Source organism: Chiloscyllium plagiosum, chromosome 21 (genome assembly GCF_004010195.1).
Source record: "Chiloscyllium plagiosum isolate BGI_BamShark_2017 chromosome 21, ASM401019v2, whole genome shotgun sequence".
NCBI lineage: Eukaryota > Metazoa > Chordata > Chondrichthyes > Orectolobiformes > Hemiscylliidae > Chiloscyllium > Chiloscyllium plagiosum.
In genome coordinates this window covers 42,655,460-42,672,939 of record NC_057730.1, presented here as the reverse complement: position 1 = coordinate 42,672,939, position 17,480 = coordinate 42,655,460, and the positions used below count along the sequence as shown (strand labels likewise).

Below are 17,480 nucleotides of genomic sequence, written 5' to 3'. Positions count from 1 at the left end.
ACTCTCTCCCCACCCCCCCCCTCCTCTAGCTTATCTCTCCACGCTTCAGGCTCTCTGCCTTTATTCCTGATGAAGGGCTTTTGCCCGAAACGTCGATTTTGCCTGTCCTCGGATGCTGCCTGAATTGCTGTGCTCTTCCAGCACCACTGATCCGATATCTAACTGTACTACCACTGCTGGCAGAGCATAGCACCCACCACTCTGTGTAAAGAACAGACCTCTGACATCTCCCCCTAAACCTTCCTCCAATCACCTTAACACTATGCCCTGTCGTGACAGCCATTTCCGCCCTGGAGAAAAAGTCTCTGGCTATCCACTCTATCTGTACACCTCTATCAAGTCACCTCTCATCCTTCTTCGCTCCAATGAAGAAAAGTCCGAACTCCCTCAACGTTTCTTCATAAGATAAATTCTCCAGTCCAGGCAGCTTCCTGGTAAATCTTCTTTGCACCCTTTCTAAAGCTTCCACATCCTTCCTGTAATAAGGCTGAACTGAACACAGTATTCCACGTGTGGTCTAACCACAGCTTTACAGAGCTGCAGAATAGCGTCACAGCTCCTAAACTTAATCCCCCAGTTAATGAAGGCCAACACACTATATGCCTTCTTAACATCTCGTGGTAACTTTGAGGAATCTATGGACATGGACCCCAAGATCCCTCTGGTCCTCTACACTGCCAAGAATCCTGCCTTTAACTCTATACTCTGCATTCAAATTCGACCTTCCAAAATGAATTCACTCCACACTTTTCCAGGATGAACTCCATCGACCACTTCTCAGCATAGCTCTGCATCTTGTCAATGTCTTGTTGTAACCTACACGTTGGCTCAGTGGTTAGCACTGCTGCCTCACAGCACCAGGATCCCAGGTTTGATTCCAACCTCAGGTGACTGTCTGTGTGGAGTTTGCACATTCTCCCCGTGTCTGCGTGGTTTCCTCCGGGTGCTCCGGTTTCCTCCCACAGTCCAAAAATGTGCCGGTCAGGTGAATTGGCCAGGTTAAATTGCCCTTAGTGTTAGGTGCATTAGTCAGATGGAAATGTGTCTGGGTGGGTTACTCTTCGGAGGGTCAGTGTGGACTTGTTGGGCCGAAGGGCCTGTTTTCACACTGTAGGGAATCTAATCTAATCTAATCTAACACCTTGCTAAAATCCATATGCACCACATCCACTGCTCCATCTTCATCATTGTGTTTTGTCACATCCTCAAAGAATTCAATAAGGTTTTTGAGGCATGACCTGCCCCTCACAAAGCCATGCTATCTCTAATCAAGATATGTTTTTCCAAATAAGCATAAATCTCGTCTCTCAGAACCCTTTGTAATATGCAATATCCCTGTATCCTTTGATGTCATTAGTTTCTAGAAATCTATCAGTGTCTTTCTTGAACATACACAATGACTAAATCTCTCCAGTATTTTAGGGTCGAGCTTTCCAAATATTCATCACATTCTGAGTGAAGCATTTCTTTCTCATCTCATTCCACAATACCTTGTCCATTATTCTAGGACTGTGGTCCCTGACTCTGGACTCCCATTAGCCATGTTAAATATTTTATACATCCATGTTTAATCCTTTAAAAATTTGCCATTTTCAATGAGTTCACTTCTCTGGAAAATACAGATCTAGTCTCAGTCTCTCCAAATAGGATCATTCCAGAAATTAGTCTGGTCTCCACTACACACTATCAAGAGTGTTATATTCCTTCTTAATATTCCTTCTTGGATAAAGGATCAAAACTACACAAAATGTTTATACAATTCAAGCAAGACATTGTTACTGTTGCATATAAACTTTTTGACAGTAAAGACCAAAGTACTATTGCCTTTCCAAATTACTTGTTGCACCTGCTTCTTAGTTTTCAGAGACTTCTGAACAAAGACATCCAGATAAAGGCAAATTACTGCAGGTGCTGGAATCTGAAACCAAAAGATAAAATGCTGGAAAATCTCAGCAGGTCTGGCAGCATCTGTAAGGAGAGAAAAGAGCTGACGTTTCGAGTCTAACTGACCCTTTGTCATCCAGATGCTTTTGAACATCACCACTTTCCAACCTTTCACTGTTTAATAAATATTCTGCACCTCTGTTCTACCTTACAAGGTGGACAACCTTGCACTTATTCACCTTATACTCTGCTATGTTCTTGCTGGCTCACTCAGCCTGTCCAAAGGCTCTTAAAACCCCCTTTTCATCATCCTCACAACATACTTTTCCACCTAATTATGTATCATCCACAAATTTGGAAAAAACAGGAAAATAGCATTCAGTTAGAAGATCAGCTATGAGCTGAAATGGCAGAGCAGTCTTGATGGCTGAATGACCTATTCCTACCCTTTTGTTTTAAAACCCATTGATAAAGAATGGGTTAATAATCTCATTGCATCTAGTAGACAAAATAAATCTTCCACATAGATCAACAGCATAAGTTAATAATAACTAATATTTTAATTTACAATTTTTAAAAATATATATTCAGAATCCCTATACATAATATTAAAATATTCATTGTTTTAATTAGCTTATAGTAGTTTAAGTGGTGTTAGCCAAACTTTCTTTTTACCTGCCTGAAAAATCAGCTACTGAATATCTGGTTATATATGCATCAATGCCTTGGTACTGGTAGAGTTGAATTGATATTATTTAATCACAATTAAAACAGCTTATTGTAAAAAGCCTCCAATGATCTACCAGAAGTGATGTGGAGGGTTACTCTAGCTCATCCAGTCAGAACCTGTCTTCACTATCCCCACTTCACCACCCTGCCCCTGACACCCCCTTTATCTGCAGCTCTCTCTACACCCACCCCCACTCCTGAAGGGTTACACCCAAGACATCAACTTCTCCACCTTGTGATGCTGCCTGGCTTGCTGTGTTCTTCCAATCTCCTGCCTGTCTTCCTAGTTCATGTCCTGCAAGCTGTGAAGTATTGTTTCCGGAATATTTAAGCGCTTTGGTTCTCTCAGTCTTTTAATAATCTGTTGAATTCTAGTCAAATTTCTGGTCTGGAAGTTTCACAAGCTACATTTTTTTCCACTGTGGTAACTTATTCCCTTAAATAAAAGTAAAATACTGCAGTTGCTGAAGATCTGAACTAAACACTTTCAGTGTTTGGGAAAGAAAAAGACTTAATATTTTGAGGACAAGATGACTTTTCTTTGACACGTCTTTAATGGTCTGAACAACCTCATTTTCTAGGAGAGACTATGATCACTTCTGACCCCTGTCACATCTCCTTGAACTAAATCAAAAGCTTTTTAACTAAGTTTAAAAAAAGCTTCCACTGATGCTCCACCAGGCCTTGCAGTCACCTGCTTTCTGACACAAGCTGGTTGAATTCATGGTTCCAGAAAAACTGAACTAATAAATTTTTAAACTGGTTTACAAAAAGAGATGCTAGTTTGATATTCGAAAGAAATGATAATATATACATGTTACAAAATATTACAAATACAAAATATTTATATATGTCACAGACTTCTCATCACATAACAGCTAATTATTTAAGTTAATTAAATACAAGTTTTGCTGCTTTTGCCCTACCTAAAAGTCCATATGCTGATCACACATGAAAAGATAATTCCACAATTAGTTCTAAATTTGCCTTGCTCTTGCTTGAATTATAGACCCTCCTGGTGTCATGATTTAACTTAAAATGGTCTAAATTGATATTGTATGTATTGTTTACTGCCTCATACACCAATAGTAGGCTCCTTTTTCACTGTGCTCAAAGGTGAAAAGCTCATCTTTTCTCAATGTCTGCTTGATCACTAAGAATCAAAGTCATAACTCTTCTCTCAATCAGTCAGCAATGATTAGCATCAATATATGATCTGACCAGAACATAATACTGTGTTAAAGCGACAGCCACAACCTAACCCACAGATTTGATCATATTATTAAACATTCTATTGTGCATAATGATTGCTGCTCCACAGGACCAGTTATGTTAGAGAGTTTACTAACAGAGCAAGATGTCTTTCAACTTCATCCACATTTAAATCAACAGCTTTCATTAAAAATGCAATGAATGATTGAAATAATAATTTTCCAACAACAATTAAATCGTAAAAGGACGAATTGAAATACTTGAACTTGGGTTTTGAAAGTTTCAAAGTGAGCCACTTATAGTCAAATGGAGAGTAATTGGACTATAACAGTAAATGCTCCTCCAGCTCATTTTAAATTTTAATAACTTGGACCATTGATTTCACTAGATAGAGTAATACTAATTGAAGATGAAAGGGAATTATAATGAAATTCACAGCTATTCTGTGCTAAGTGATAAGTGAAATGTGCCAATGACTGTTCAAAGCCTATCAGTGTCTAGATGTATTAGTTCAATGTCATGAGCATTATCAATTTTTGCAGATAAATATCAAGAAAGCAATATGTTTTGAAGTTACGTTGAAAGTGATTGATTTTGCTTACAGTGTTGTGCATGAGCAAGACACAATTTATTGATTGAATATGTGTAAAGGAACCAACATCATAGTGCAGTGATTGACTTTTGATGGTTCAGCACACATTTGTTCCACAATTTGCTCATTCAGTATTCACCAAAAAAAAATGTTCAGCATGTTGTTTTATCACTATGCCTTTCTGTTTGCATCATTTTCCATCAAGGAAGGTGTAATCTTCAGCAGCTGTAAACACACACATAGAAGAAAATGATTCAGCAAAAGTTGCTCTATCCCATGTTCTCCTGAAAGATTGTCAACACCATCTGACTATGTCTTAGTTTATCTAATTTTCTTCTTTAGCTTTCAAGCCTAAGAAACTGCACCCTGGATTTTCACCCTTATTTAACTGGTTAGCTCAGTTGGTTGGATGGCTAATTCGTGATGCAGAGTGAGGCCAACAGTGCAGATCCTTCTTGTCTCTGACAAGAATGCTAGACACTGAAGTAGTTACAGATCTCTTTGTAAATTTGCTAGCCACTTCCAACCACTCTGACAAAATTTCTCTTAACTCCTCTGTAGTTTATGCAGTGTTTTTTACATCATACCCTACCAACTACATTTACACTCTTGCTCTGGTAGGCTTGAAGCTGGGAGGGTTTGTAAAATACATCAGGTGGCCATTCTGCCATAAACTCTCAACTGGTATGTAATTTTATGGTGGAGTAGTCAAAATAGTTATGGGTCTCTTCCATACCTACTGCTATTTTACCCAAGGCCATCTGGAAAGAAAGTATCTGTTCATTTGCACAAACTGCTTTGGGGATACAGTTGGCAGATGGTCTCATTATAATTACTTATCTGGGTGAAATAATTGCTAATAGTCTTAGCCCTCTCGGAAATGTTGACCCAGTTTTCAGAGGTATGTTAGCTTTGCTTGATTGACATCTTTATTATCTTGCAAAACATCTTTCTTTGAAGTTTGTTTTCATTGCTTATTTACATAAGATGAAGAGATGTGAAATGGATTGCTTACATGAATCTTTATGGTTGACTGACATTTTTGTGAAGTTCTTAGATGAGCAAATATTTTTCAAATGAGATTTCTAAACTTAGTTTCTTGTGTTATTACTTATAGGAGCATTTCAAAGACTTGTCAATGGCTCATTGGTTCTAATCATAGATGATAACTGGAAAAGTGGGTGTGGTAGAGGCATGGAAGGGACTGGGCTATTGCAGGGGCTGTGGGTGCTTGCTGGATGCATGAAGAGGTGTTGAGTACATGATGGCAAAGGGAGATATGAGGGTTAGGTCATGGATGATATGAGTAAGCCAATGTGGGCATATATTGAGGGGGCATGAAGATAGATGAGGAGTGAGAACTAGAGGGCAAGAGTCATGATTACTTTTGGCAGTATCTCCAGTAAACTAGCCTAACAACCTTGCTACTTGCCTGTCTCTTGCCATCTTATGCCTACCTCCTGATACAGGGTCCCATCTTCAGCCTACCTCCAGCTACAGGGTCCCATCTTCAGCCTATGCCCATCATCCCAAAATTAAAATAGGATGGGCAGACTCCTGCAGGACAGTGACAGGATTGCTGGGTCAGAAGTCTCAACTCTCAATAACTGTTTGCTTGACAAACATTTGCATGAAAAATATGTATACTACTCCATAGCACCATATAATTGGAGGGAAACCTCTTCATTCTATACTCCACTCCTCTGGCAATAAAAGGACAACATGCCATTTGTTGTCCTATTACTTGCATCTAATTGTTTGAGAAAGTATATCCTCTCAGCGAGAAAAATCTGTCATGGCACAGTATTCTCGTTCTCACTGTTCTTTCAGTACTCTTACTGGAGTGTTAGCCTTGATCTTTGTGCAAGACTTGGGAGTAGTTTCTAACATTGAGTTGAGCTACCTGAAATGTAAGATAACCCAAAAAAGTGTACTTCAGTTGACATATGGAAACTAGGCGAGTATAAATTATGAGAAATCTTTTCCTTCGTAAAATTTGCATGTTATTTTGTTTGAATGGAATCTCTTCAAGAAGGCAAAAATTATATTGCCATTAATGATAACAATTATTTTAATACATTACACCTTTAAAAGTAATTGCACATAATTTCATGAGGGAAAGGCTGCACGTTACACGTTAATGTACTATGTCAGAGTCAATTTGGATCGTGCTGGAAATGCATAGGAGGTCAGGCAGCATGCAAGGAGCAAACGAGTTGATATTTCAGGCATAAGCCCTTCATCAGGAAGGGCTTATGCCCAAAATGCCGACTCTCCTGCTCCTTGTATGCCACCTGACCTGCGCTGCTTTTCCAGTGCCACTCTTTTCTGACTCTCCAGCATCTGCAGTCCTCACTTTCTCCAATGTACTATGTCGTAATGCTATTTTATGGTCAAGATTTTAAATGATATCAGAAAGCTTATCTGGAAGGTACAATTCTCTTCCTATGATTCTGAACATTAAATAGGTTAGAGGACTATCTGTGCAGAAAATCTGAGATCTGAAATGGATTAGTAACTATTTTAAGATCTCTAGAGAACATGGAATTTCTGGAATATTGGTTCACTAATTCATGGTCATTCTAAATGGCTTTAAGTGAAATTTACTCTTTTCTATCAAACTTACAAACTTGATTAAATGTGATTTATTACTTTTAAATAAATTCAATTTTGTAATGCTGTTGTACCTTATAGGTGATAGCACTGATTAATACAAAGGCATTTAATAAATACTTCCTGAAATATATGTTATGGTGGCAAGACCAACATTCATTGCCATTCATTCCAGCTGTCCTTGACAAGGTTACAGTGTCTACTGTCTTGAACTACTCCAGTCTGTGTGTCAAAATGGGTTCCACAATGCTGTCAGGTAAGGTTGTTCCAGGACTTTGACTTAGCAATAATGAAGAAATGGAATACTTGCCCAGGTCACAACTGTGTATAACTTGGAGATAATGGTGTTGCCGAAGTGCCTATATTTAACTGGTGGAGATTGCAGGTTTGTGAGGTGCTGCCTTTGAACTTTTGTGAATTGCTATATTGCATCACGACATTATTGGATATCTGCTTATGAAGCTGAAGAGCAGCTCAACTGCAATGCTAGTGCTCCAGAATTAATCTTGTTTCTAGCTCAAATACAGCTGCAACACTAGCATCCACCTGACAATATAGAAAAATGCTCAGATATTTCAAGTCTACAAAAAAACACATCACTTTTGCAATTTTAAGATCTCCTGCAACCCATATAGGGGGCTAGAAAATCATATGCCCAGATTTTGGGAAATGGTTTGTAGTTAATGACCTGGTATACCCTCCCTAAAATCATTGTTGGCGCACCTACATCAAATGGATTGCAATGGTTCAAGGAGGCAGCTCACCATCGCCTTCCCAAAAGCAGTTACAGATGGGCAATAAAAATTGTTCGAGCCAGCAAAGTCCACATTCTCTGAATGAATTTAAAAATGACCCAATCTGCACAACTGAAGCCTAATGTTAGAATGGGCTCTGTGCTACTTCCCTCTTCTTCACTCTATCAACTCTTTCTGCACCCTACAGGGGCTGAAGAGTGTGATGCAGCCAACCCATTGAAGTAGGCTATCATTTACAAAGGAATATTGTTCTACATAATATTGGTGGAATTTAAACAATGGGAAATTCAGTGCCAAGGCAGAGAGTGTCTCAGACATGGATATGGTGAATGAAATATTTCTGGTGGAGTTGGGCAGGCAGAGATGCCATTGTACACTGGAGGGATTGTGCAGGAAATGCTCATGGATGATCCTTAAAATGAACCTCCAATCCCACTCATTTAAATATACTCCCACATAAAATTCCTTGGCAATCGGGGTGATGCTAATATCCAGATACATCTCATACAACTAACAATTTTGCCTGTTTCACACTCATCTCTAATTACCTCCACACATGTCCAGTTTTTTTAACAACAATGGGAACATCACTCAAACACAATTCCACATGTTGCACTATTACTGGCATTCTGTCCCATCTCCTTTGGACCATGTGACACACAACAGGAAGGGTCACATTAGACCAGTGGATAGCACAAGAACCTCTGCATCTCCTGAGGCTCTCACAGAACACAGTTTGCAGACTAATGGGGCTGGGAGTGATGTCATTTCACCTGGTTAAGAAAGAAACAAAAAACTGTGCAAGCTGGAAATCTGAAACAAAATTGAAATTGCGAGAGAAAGTGGACCCTGAAGAAGGATCACTAGTCCCGAAATTTTAATTCCAATTCACAGATGCACCAGAACTGCTGAGTAATTTCTTATTCATCTGGTGTTGCCGAGATCATTGGGATCGATGTTAGATTCCTGCCTTATGCCTCTTCTCAACTCTCTGCAGACACTCCTCCTGATTTCTGTTATAATGAACAAGTTGCAAGTAATATGACCATGAATCTCTTCCTTCTCACACATTCCACCACCACTCTCCAACACCAACCCTCATTTTTTGATTTTCTTCTTTCATGCACCCACAAACAACACCTGCTTATCAAAGGAGGAAAGAAAAAACTAGCATGAAAGTATTAATGAAGAGGTCCTATGATTTGATCTCTCACTTACAGTCACAAAATCAAATACTGCCATTGCATGTACCTGGGAAGCAAGTTGGAATCCACATGTGATAATTATTCACACTTAAACGGGCCTCAGCCTGACCAGAAAAATCTTTTACTAAAATGCTGGAGGGGTTGTTTGCAGACAGTTTCTGCTGCAAGAGGCTCAGATCAGAACCTTGATGGGGTTAGTATAGAAGGAAATAGCACACTGAGATTCTGGGTGCACGGGCTGACATGCCAGGCAGCCTCCTAACAGCATCAGGTATAAGGATATCCTTCTCCAGCTTCGTAAAGATGTCAGGCTCTGGAGTCTCCATTCATGTTGCAGACCCAAAGGTACAGCCACAGCTGCTCCCGTACCTATTGCAACATTCTGAGTCAACAGGTCACTAATTCTTCTCCAATTTCTGAGAGAATGTACCAACAACTTTGCAAATTCAGCAACTCACAACACATTAAACAATACTCCAGACAGTTTGCCATAGTAAAAGCAGCTGAATACCTTATCTGCAATTTGCGAGCTCAGCCCCTTAAGGAGTCAGAGTGCAGAATCCATCTTGCCTGAACTGCATGGTCCAAATTTGGTATTCTGGCATTGCATCGGCCAGTGAGGCTACACAATGTAAGGATAGCACATACACAATCCTTTATCCAAAATCCAAAAAACTCCAAAATCATTTTGTGAAGCTTTTTTCTCCATAACAAGGTTGTTTGGCTTGCAAACAGTTAACCCAACTCCACACTCACTTGTCACTCAGACGTGACATGGCAGAATGGCCCTGCACTGGCAGACGTCAATTCTGTCTCAGTGCTTATAGTACTCACAGGTGCATTTGCGGTTTGGTATTTTTTTTTTCAATTTCATTGTGAAACTGTCATTTATTCCAAAAGCCGAAAAATTCAGAATTCTGAAAACCAGCTGGCCGCGATGGTTTTGGATAAAGGATTGTATACCAGTACTGTGATATGCAATGAAGCCATTTCATATGCAACCTTTTCTTGCTAGAACAAAGTCTAGGCTACACAGCAAGCTAATGCATTGAACCCTGGCACAGTAGTGCCAGATCTCTGCAGCAGCATGTTCCAAGCACTTTGCAGTCATTCAAGTGTGTTTAAATGTTTTTCTTTATTAATATCATTCTGACTTAAGAGTCTGACATAAGGAAACCTCAACTTCACTCAAGTGATGGCAGATATCATGAGATCAGAAAAAAGGCAACAGACTATGATACCACATGCAAAGAAGCAGTGTCCAATGCAGAGGGATTGACATTGTTATTATTCATTACCAAAAATTTACAGAATTCACCTCCACCTTTGAGTACACATCTACAATAAATTAAGAATCAGTGTTACACATCTGCCACTTTGTGTGTTTAAAGCACAATTTCTCCACAGAAAAATCTATACATTTAATAAAAACATTGTTTTCAGTGCACTTAAGTGAATTTCAACTTGTTCTGTGTGCTGTAGCTATTAAAATTTTTTGTTGGAAGGAACCTCTTCCATTGACTCCTGTTATAAATCATGTTCACGGTTCATGATTTCACCAACTGCAATGTTCTCTGGGAATGCATTCCCCAGAGAATGGCAGGACTCTATTGCACAGACTGTATAAGTTACTCTAAAAAGTTACAACAAAAAAGGAAAATATCAGTATTTCAGACATTTGATCAGAGCTGAAAACCTCCAGAAACTTTTTCTCAAAGGAATAGGAGGGCAATAGAAATGGGGATTGACCTAGGCTTGATTGAATAATGGATGTCACAGAGCAGTCTCAGACAGCTTCAGTGGATGTGACAGTTATGGCACAAAACAGGCAAGTGTGATACATCATGACAGCAGATCACCTGTCAGGAGTAGCTACAAGCAACAACAGCAGTACTTGGGAATATTATCCGTATACTGTCAAGGAACGCTGCACAATTATCAGTCATCAATAAGACTGGAATTAGCAGCCCCAATGGAGACAAAACAATTACTTTAAACTCTGAAGTTACAGTATCCTAATTATTTTTGAAATATATTTGCAACTTATGAAAATTTTAATTTGAAGGATGCACAAAAAAAATCATTACTCAGTTTAGAATGATCCAACAACACCAACAATGCCTTATACTTTACCTCTAGTTTCAGTGGTGATCACAATTGCCTCCACTGACTCGCCCCACCCCTGACGTGTCTTTGCAGAAATACGGAAGACATATGGAGATTCAGGTATCAGCTTTGTTGCAGAATACTGTCGGACATTGGAACTGACCTCTGTGGTGATGAACCTATTTGGTTCAGCAGTTGCCAAACGGTAAGATATCCGGTAACCTGCAAATAAAAACAAATCTGTTGTGTTCAAATTATTCACATATATTGAAAGGGTAGATAGTGAAAAAGATTTTTTAAAAAATCAAAGTACATACTTGTCAGAATGCTATAGTCAATTTGTAATTTTTTGTTTTCACATTATTGAACCAGTGTGATGGAATGTATTTATACTGCATTTTCAACATCTACTTTTCAATGAAACTGAAACTGTAGCCTTGACGATTTGGTGTTCATTTTTGTCACTCTAATTTTCTGTTCTGTTGAAGGCAGTGACTCATGCTGGGAGACCAGCCAATCACCAATACGTCGCCCAAGATGCCACTTGTCATGTGTGAAACCAAACAGCAAGCACTGGCAGGTTATTAGACCGTGGGTGGTTTCAGAACTAGTCTCCTTGCTGTGCTCCCCTGATGCTAGGCTTTTACCATATAGCAGTCAATTGCAGGAACTTTAGTTGAATAATTCCCTCTCTAGCTCAAGATTGAGATCAATTGTACATCCTGTCTGTGCTTTTGGTAAAGATCAGCTAAAGCAGTACAAATTAGAATTAAAATGGCCAACTTTGTGGAATTTTGTTTTGCACGATATACTGCATTTACAATTTGAGCCACGGGCAAATGTAATGACCCATGCTAATTGTAGCAGCACTGCGCAAAGAGTTTAATCAAAATAGATCATTTAAATTGTCTGCCTCCTTACAAATATGAAGGAAGAAATGAGAAATTCTTTCCTGAAGAAAGATTTACTATTGAATGCATTCTCAATCGTCACAGCCAGGAAGAGTAATGGTGGTACTTGAAATGTGTCAGAGCAATCTGGACCAGCAATAAAAAGGTCCCATAAGGATAATAAAAGATGCATTGGATTATTGGATAGAAAAGGAGGAACTTGAACAAGAGAGAAATGCAAGGTGTTAGCCTGGATTTTATGAAATTATTAGAGTTTGTTGTCGTTACTTCATTGAAACAGAATTTCTGGAGCCTGCACATACACAGGATAATAACATACACAGAATAATAACATATACAAAATAACATGAAAATCCTGAAGGTGCTGTCAGTGATTTGTACGTTTCCTTAGTAGAAATGGTGTACAGGCAAACCTCCGACTGCAAACCATAGAAAATGAAGAGATCCCGAAGAACTTCACTCACATACTGTTCATGCCACAGGACAAATGCCTAAACATTTCAAAGAATCCTAGAATAGTCACGCCACAAAAGGAGGCCAATCAATCTTCCATTTCTGAATTGATTCTCTGCAAAAATAACTCAGTTAGTCCGCCACTCTACTTTCTCTCCTGAAGTTTGTAATTATTTTCTCTTTAGATGACTATCCAAAATCTTTTTGAAGGACATGATTAAATCTGTTTCCACCACACTTTGAGTCATTGAATTCAGATCCTAACCATTTGCGACGTAAAATGTTGTTCAGTTTTTGTTATTCACTGGATATCATTGTTTACTGGTTCTTGACCTTCCAATAAGCAAACAGTTTCACAACATTTACTCTACCAGACCCCTCTCAATATTGAAAATCTTTATCAAGTCTCCTCTCAACTCTCTCAAAGACAAACAATCCGATGTTCTCCAGTCTATCTTCATTACTGAAATCCCTCAACCCTGGAACCATTCTTGCAAACTTTTTCTGCATGGTCTCTAAATGTATCATTATGCTAACTGAAAAACTGCCCTATCACCTGCTGGAACAGAAGAGAAGATAGGACTCCTCTCAATCTCATGGATACTGAATTCTACAAACAAATTTCAAATCCAGTTCATTGAGTATTTAATCTCTCATAGTTCATCAATCCAGCAAACTAATTCAGAGAAAGTCCTTAAGGACAAGTTGTACAAGATGATAGCATGCCTGGTACAGCTCAAGTATGATGCTCTAACACAGGATCTTAAGTACATGCCTATAGCAGTATTGGGAAAGTCTTCCGGAGTATCCTATCTTCCTATCTATACTTCATCTGACATCGGAAATTTTTTTTACACTGTGTCCTTGAGATGCATTATGGTCCCTGAAGCATTTCTTTAATAATTTTGTACTCATTTGTTTTCAATTTACAACTGCATCATCTGTTTGTCCTGACAAAAGAAAATTAAGAGAAAAAGTTCTTCAAAAGTCAATGGGTGGTTTACTTTAAACATGATATGACACACACAGCTATTCTGAAATTGTAAAAACATGCTGTACATGATGTTTAGGTGAACGGTTCTAGCAGTCATCAACAATATGAGTCCAAATGGGATTACTCTTATTCCCCAGTGACGTACTTTTCTAGCTTGTCTTTAGAAGTGTGATTTTTATACTGCATTTGTTAGGTTTTGCTCTTTCCTGAGGGGTTGGCTGGGGGGGGGGTTGAGTAGATGAATGGAGCTGATATTTCTTTATGACATTTTTTAAAACTTAACAGATTTTTTTTTAAAAAACCATCAGCAGAGTCCACTTTGTGTTGTTGCTGAATCAGAAAATCCTCAACCTTTGAATAACAGCGAATGTCCAGGCAATTTCATGGTACTAAATGACTACAATCTGTTGTCAATTATCATCATTCTTAATTCACCCATCTGACATTTAAAGTTAAAACAAGTGAAAAATACTTTGAAAAACATTAGTGATTTACTTAAAGCAGAGGGAACACTGACTGTTTGAGTCAACAGAGAATTCCTTCTTCTGTTTTGTCGTTGTTACTTAAGAAAATATGAAGGCAAGCCATACCAAGGAAGGAAGATAAAAGACCCAGCAAAAGGTTTCTCAAATTTCTAGATTCAATTCAGTATAAATTCTGACCTATTTATAATTATTATTCAATTGAAACTGATTTAAATAAAAATTGGACATGAAGTATGTTGGGAATATAATTCCAGTTTTAATAGAGATTATAGAAATGTGCTACCACAGAAAGCCACTTATAATTGATGGTCTTTATTATTATTCTGTGGTTCAAATATTATAATTCTAGCACTACAATAAAACTGTTTTGAAAAATCACTATGAGCTGATTTGAAATTCCTTCATCGAAATTTGATAGTGTGTTTCCAAATTGTTTTACATCCATATTCAAGAAACACAAAGAATGCACAGCACCAAACACTGCTATGTATTATTACTTTAATAAACCACTTTAAATTGTCTATGTGCAAGGAAAACACAATCATGTAATACACTTTATAACCACGCAGTGTCGCTGAAAGACAATGTGTTTGTCCTGTGTCTGTTTACCCAAAAACTATTTTTGCAGATTATCTTATTTCCCAAAGCACAAATGTAATTGCTCTGCCATAGCATTAATTACCAGTGGGATTCCATGTAGAATATTGTTACCAATTTATCTTTGGTAAATTCTCATTAAGGCCTTAAAATGGAGGCTTTCAAAAATGTTGCATTTAAATACTATGCAAAGAACAATTCTGAAAATATCTATTTGAGGTAAATAAATGTTCTTTTATTCGCATGTAGAAGGGCAGTAATTGTCATGGTAAAATCTGTCATTTATCAGTCCCATGTTTCCTTGGAAGAATACCTATGAGAACAAATGTTTCAAAGAAGAAATAAAGAGGAAAAATAAAAAAAGTCGTGAAGAAAGGCAAGCTTAAATCATATCAATATCCATTAGGCCATTCAATAGTATTTATTAGAAACTTCCATGCAGTTCATTCTTCCTGTGTCTTACCTAGGATGATGCCATTGGGGTTTTCGGGTGTCTGCCAGACAACTCTCAATGATGTCAACTGGACCTCTGGGAATAACAATCTTACAGGAGGACCTGGAACTGAAGTTTTAAAGAGTTGAAACATAATCATTTGAATAACTTTATTTCTTACTTTAAAATCAACTAGGAGAAATTGAGGACTGCAGATGCTGGAGATCAGAGCTGAAAAATGTGTTGCTGGAAAAGCGCAGGTCAGACAGCATCCAAAGATTCATGAAGAAGGGCTTATGCCCGAAATGTTGATTCTCCTGCTCCTTGGATGCTGTCTGACCTGCTGCGCTTTTCCAGCAACACATTTTTCAGCTTCTTACTTTAAAATACAATTTTGTGTGACTATTTGTGTTACCCGTAAAGCAAATTTCTGCTTTAAGTTCATCGCCACCTATTTAGAATGTGACGAAGTAGATCACAATTCCTATAATATTTAATGACATCACTTGTGGGAATAAAAAAAACATGCAGTAGAGATATACTGTACATATAATGTTTCCATACAGCACGTGATTTGTATTACTGACAAATTTTGGAAGCTAATACTTTAATCATAATTCTCAAATATGCATTTTCCAATTTTAAGATTTACAATGTACGAAGGAAGATGCTGTTTCAAGAGTTACCAATGGTAGGTACATCTGCATATTTTGCCAAGGAATTAAAGGAAACTACCAGATTGAGGAATGCACCGTGCAATGAGCTCCTGATCTTGGCTAGATCATGTGGGGAGGCATTGTGAAGAAGTACTTTTGCACGGCAGATCTCTGAACCATTCCTTCTCATACCCCAACCTAAGATGACAATATAGCTTTGGTGCAAGCCTGGAATACGTTTCCAATTTGTCCTCTTTGCATAGGTGTGGAAGAATCCAAAGAGGGGAAAGAGAAGAAAAATCAATTAAAAACTTTATTTTTGTAGCTTACTATATGAACAGGTAGATTCCTGTCACAAATTCAGGTGCACTGGCATCAGTTGCTCCCAAATTCTAGAGAATGCGCAATGCGGCCTCTAGGTATACCAACTAGTCATCATGACTTTCATTCACGTTCCTTCCTCTGCAACATTTCAAAAGATGACTGAGATAATACCAGATGGTGAGACATTTGACATGAATCATTAAGCTGCTTGATTTCACAGGAAGGTGCCATAAAAGAGCAGCAGTACAACCAGTTTAATGCAGTTCAAATGGTATAACGTCTGTGTAAATGAACCCAGGTGGCAACTTCACCCTGCAGCAATACACCTTCACATTAAGCCCTCTCCTCTATGGTGTGCATGTACAATGTATTTCTTCTGCAAATGTATAACCCCAAGTGTAACATGCAAACCCCCTTCACAGATCTGAATAGTCTACATAACTCTTCACAGGAGCTGCCAGTCTTTTACTAGAACCTGATCAAAATCTGAAACATGGTCACTTTACACTGGAGCAGTGGCCTCACAGCTGCTGGAAGGTTTGGCAAACGTCGATCATCATGTTGTTGCATGACTGCTGTGTACAGCCCTCAGAGGAAAAAGAGAGGTTGTGGCTATTGTCAGAGAGGCGCTGCTCAGGAATCTGGACTTCTAACAACACAGCTGGTGGAAGGGGGGCTAAGGCAACTGGATTAACCAGAATGGGGATAATAACTGAATGGTGGAAGAGTAGGCAGGATGATATTCAAGAAGAACTTTCGAAAGCTGATTGGAGGCAGATGTTCACAGGCAAAGGGACGGCTGGAAAATGGGAAGCCTTCAGAAATGAGATAACAAGAATCCAGAGAAAGTATATTCCTTGTCAGTGTGAAAGGGAAGGCTGGTAGGTATAGGGAATGCTGAATGACTAAAGAAATTGAGGGTTTGGTTAAGAAAAAGAAGGAAGCATACTTCAGGTATAGACACGATAGATCGAGTGAATCCTTAGAAGAGTATGAAGAAAGTAGGAGTATACTTAAGAGCGAAATCAGGATGGGACATGAGTTAGCTTTGGCAAATAGAATTAAAGAGAATCCAAAGGGTTTTTACAAATATATTAAGGACAAAAGGGTAACTAAGGAGAGAATAGGGCCCCTCAAAGATCAGCAAGGCGGCCTTTGTGTGGAGCCACAGAAAATGGGGGAGATACGAAATGAATATTTTGCATCAGTTTTTACTGTGGAAAAGGACATGAAAGCTATAGACTGTAGGGAAATAGATGGTGACATCTTGCAAAATGTCCAGATTACAGAGGAGGTAGTGCTGGATGTCTTGAAACGGTTAAAGGTGGGAAATCCCCAGGACCTGATCAGGTGTACCCGAGAACTCTGTGGGAAGCTAGAGAAGTGATTGCTGGGCCTCTTGCTGAGATATTTATATCATCAATAGTCACAGGTGAGGTGCCGGAAGACTGGAGGTTGGCAAACGCGGTGCCACTGTTTAAGAAGGGCGGTAAAGACAAGCCAGGGAACTATAGACCGGTGAGCCTGAGGT

At 38.7% G+C, this 17,480-nt stretch overlaps 1 protein-coding gene across 4 annotated transcripts in view; it reads right to left on the bottom strand.

Annotated features, from left to right (window-relative positions):
- sdk1a (sidekick cell adhesion molecule 1a) overlaps positions 1-17,480 on the bottom strand; it is an 856,101-nt gene that overhangs the window by 117,180 nt on the left and 721,441 nt on the right. For all 4 annotated transcript variants that reach the window (XM_043711901.1, XM_043711903.1, XM_043711902.1 and 1 more), the window contains 2 exons: positions 15,000-15,098; positions 11,124-11,318 (listed from right to left, as the gene is read on the bottom strand). In XM_043711901.1, coding sequence (XP_043567836.1) covers positions 11,124-11,318; positions 15,000-15,098 — 294 coding nt within the window. The remainder of the gene's footprint in view (positions 1-11,123; positions 11,319-14,999; positions 15,099-17,480) is intronic.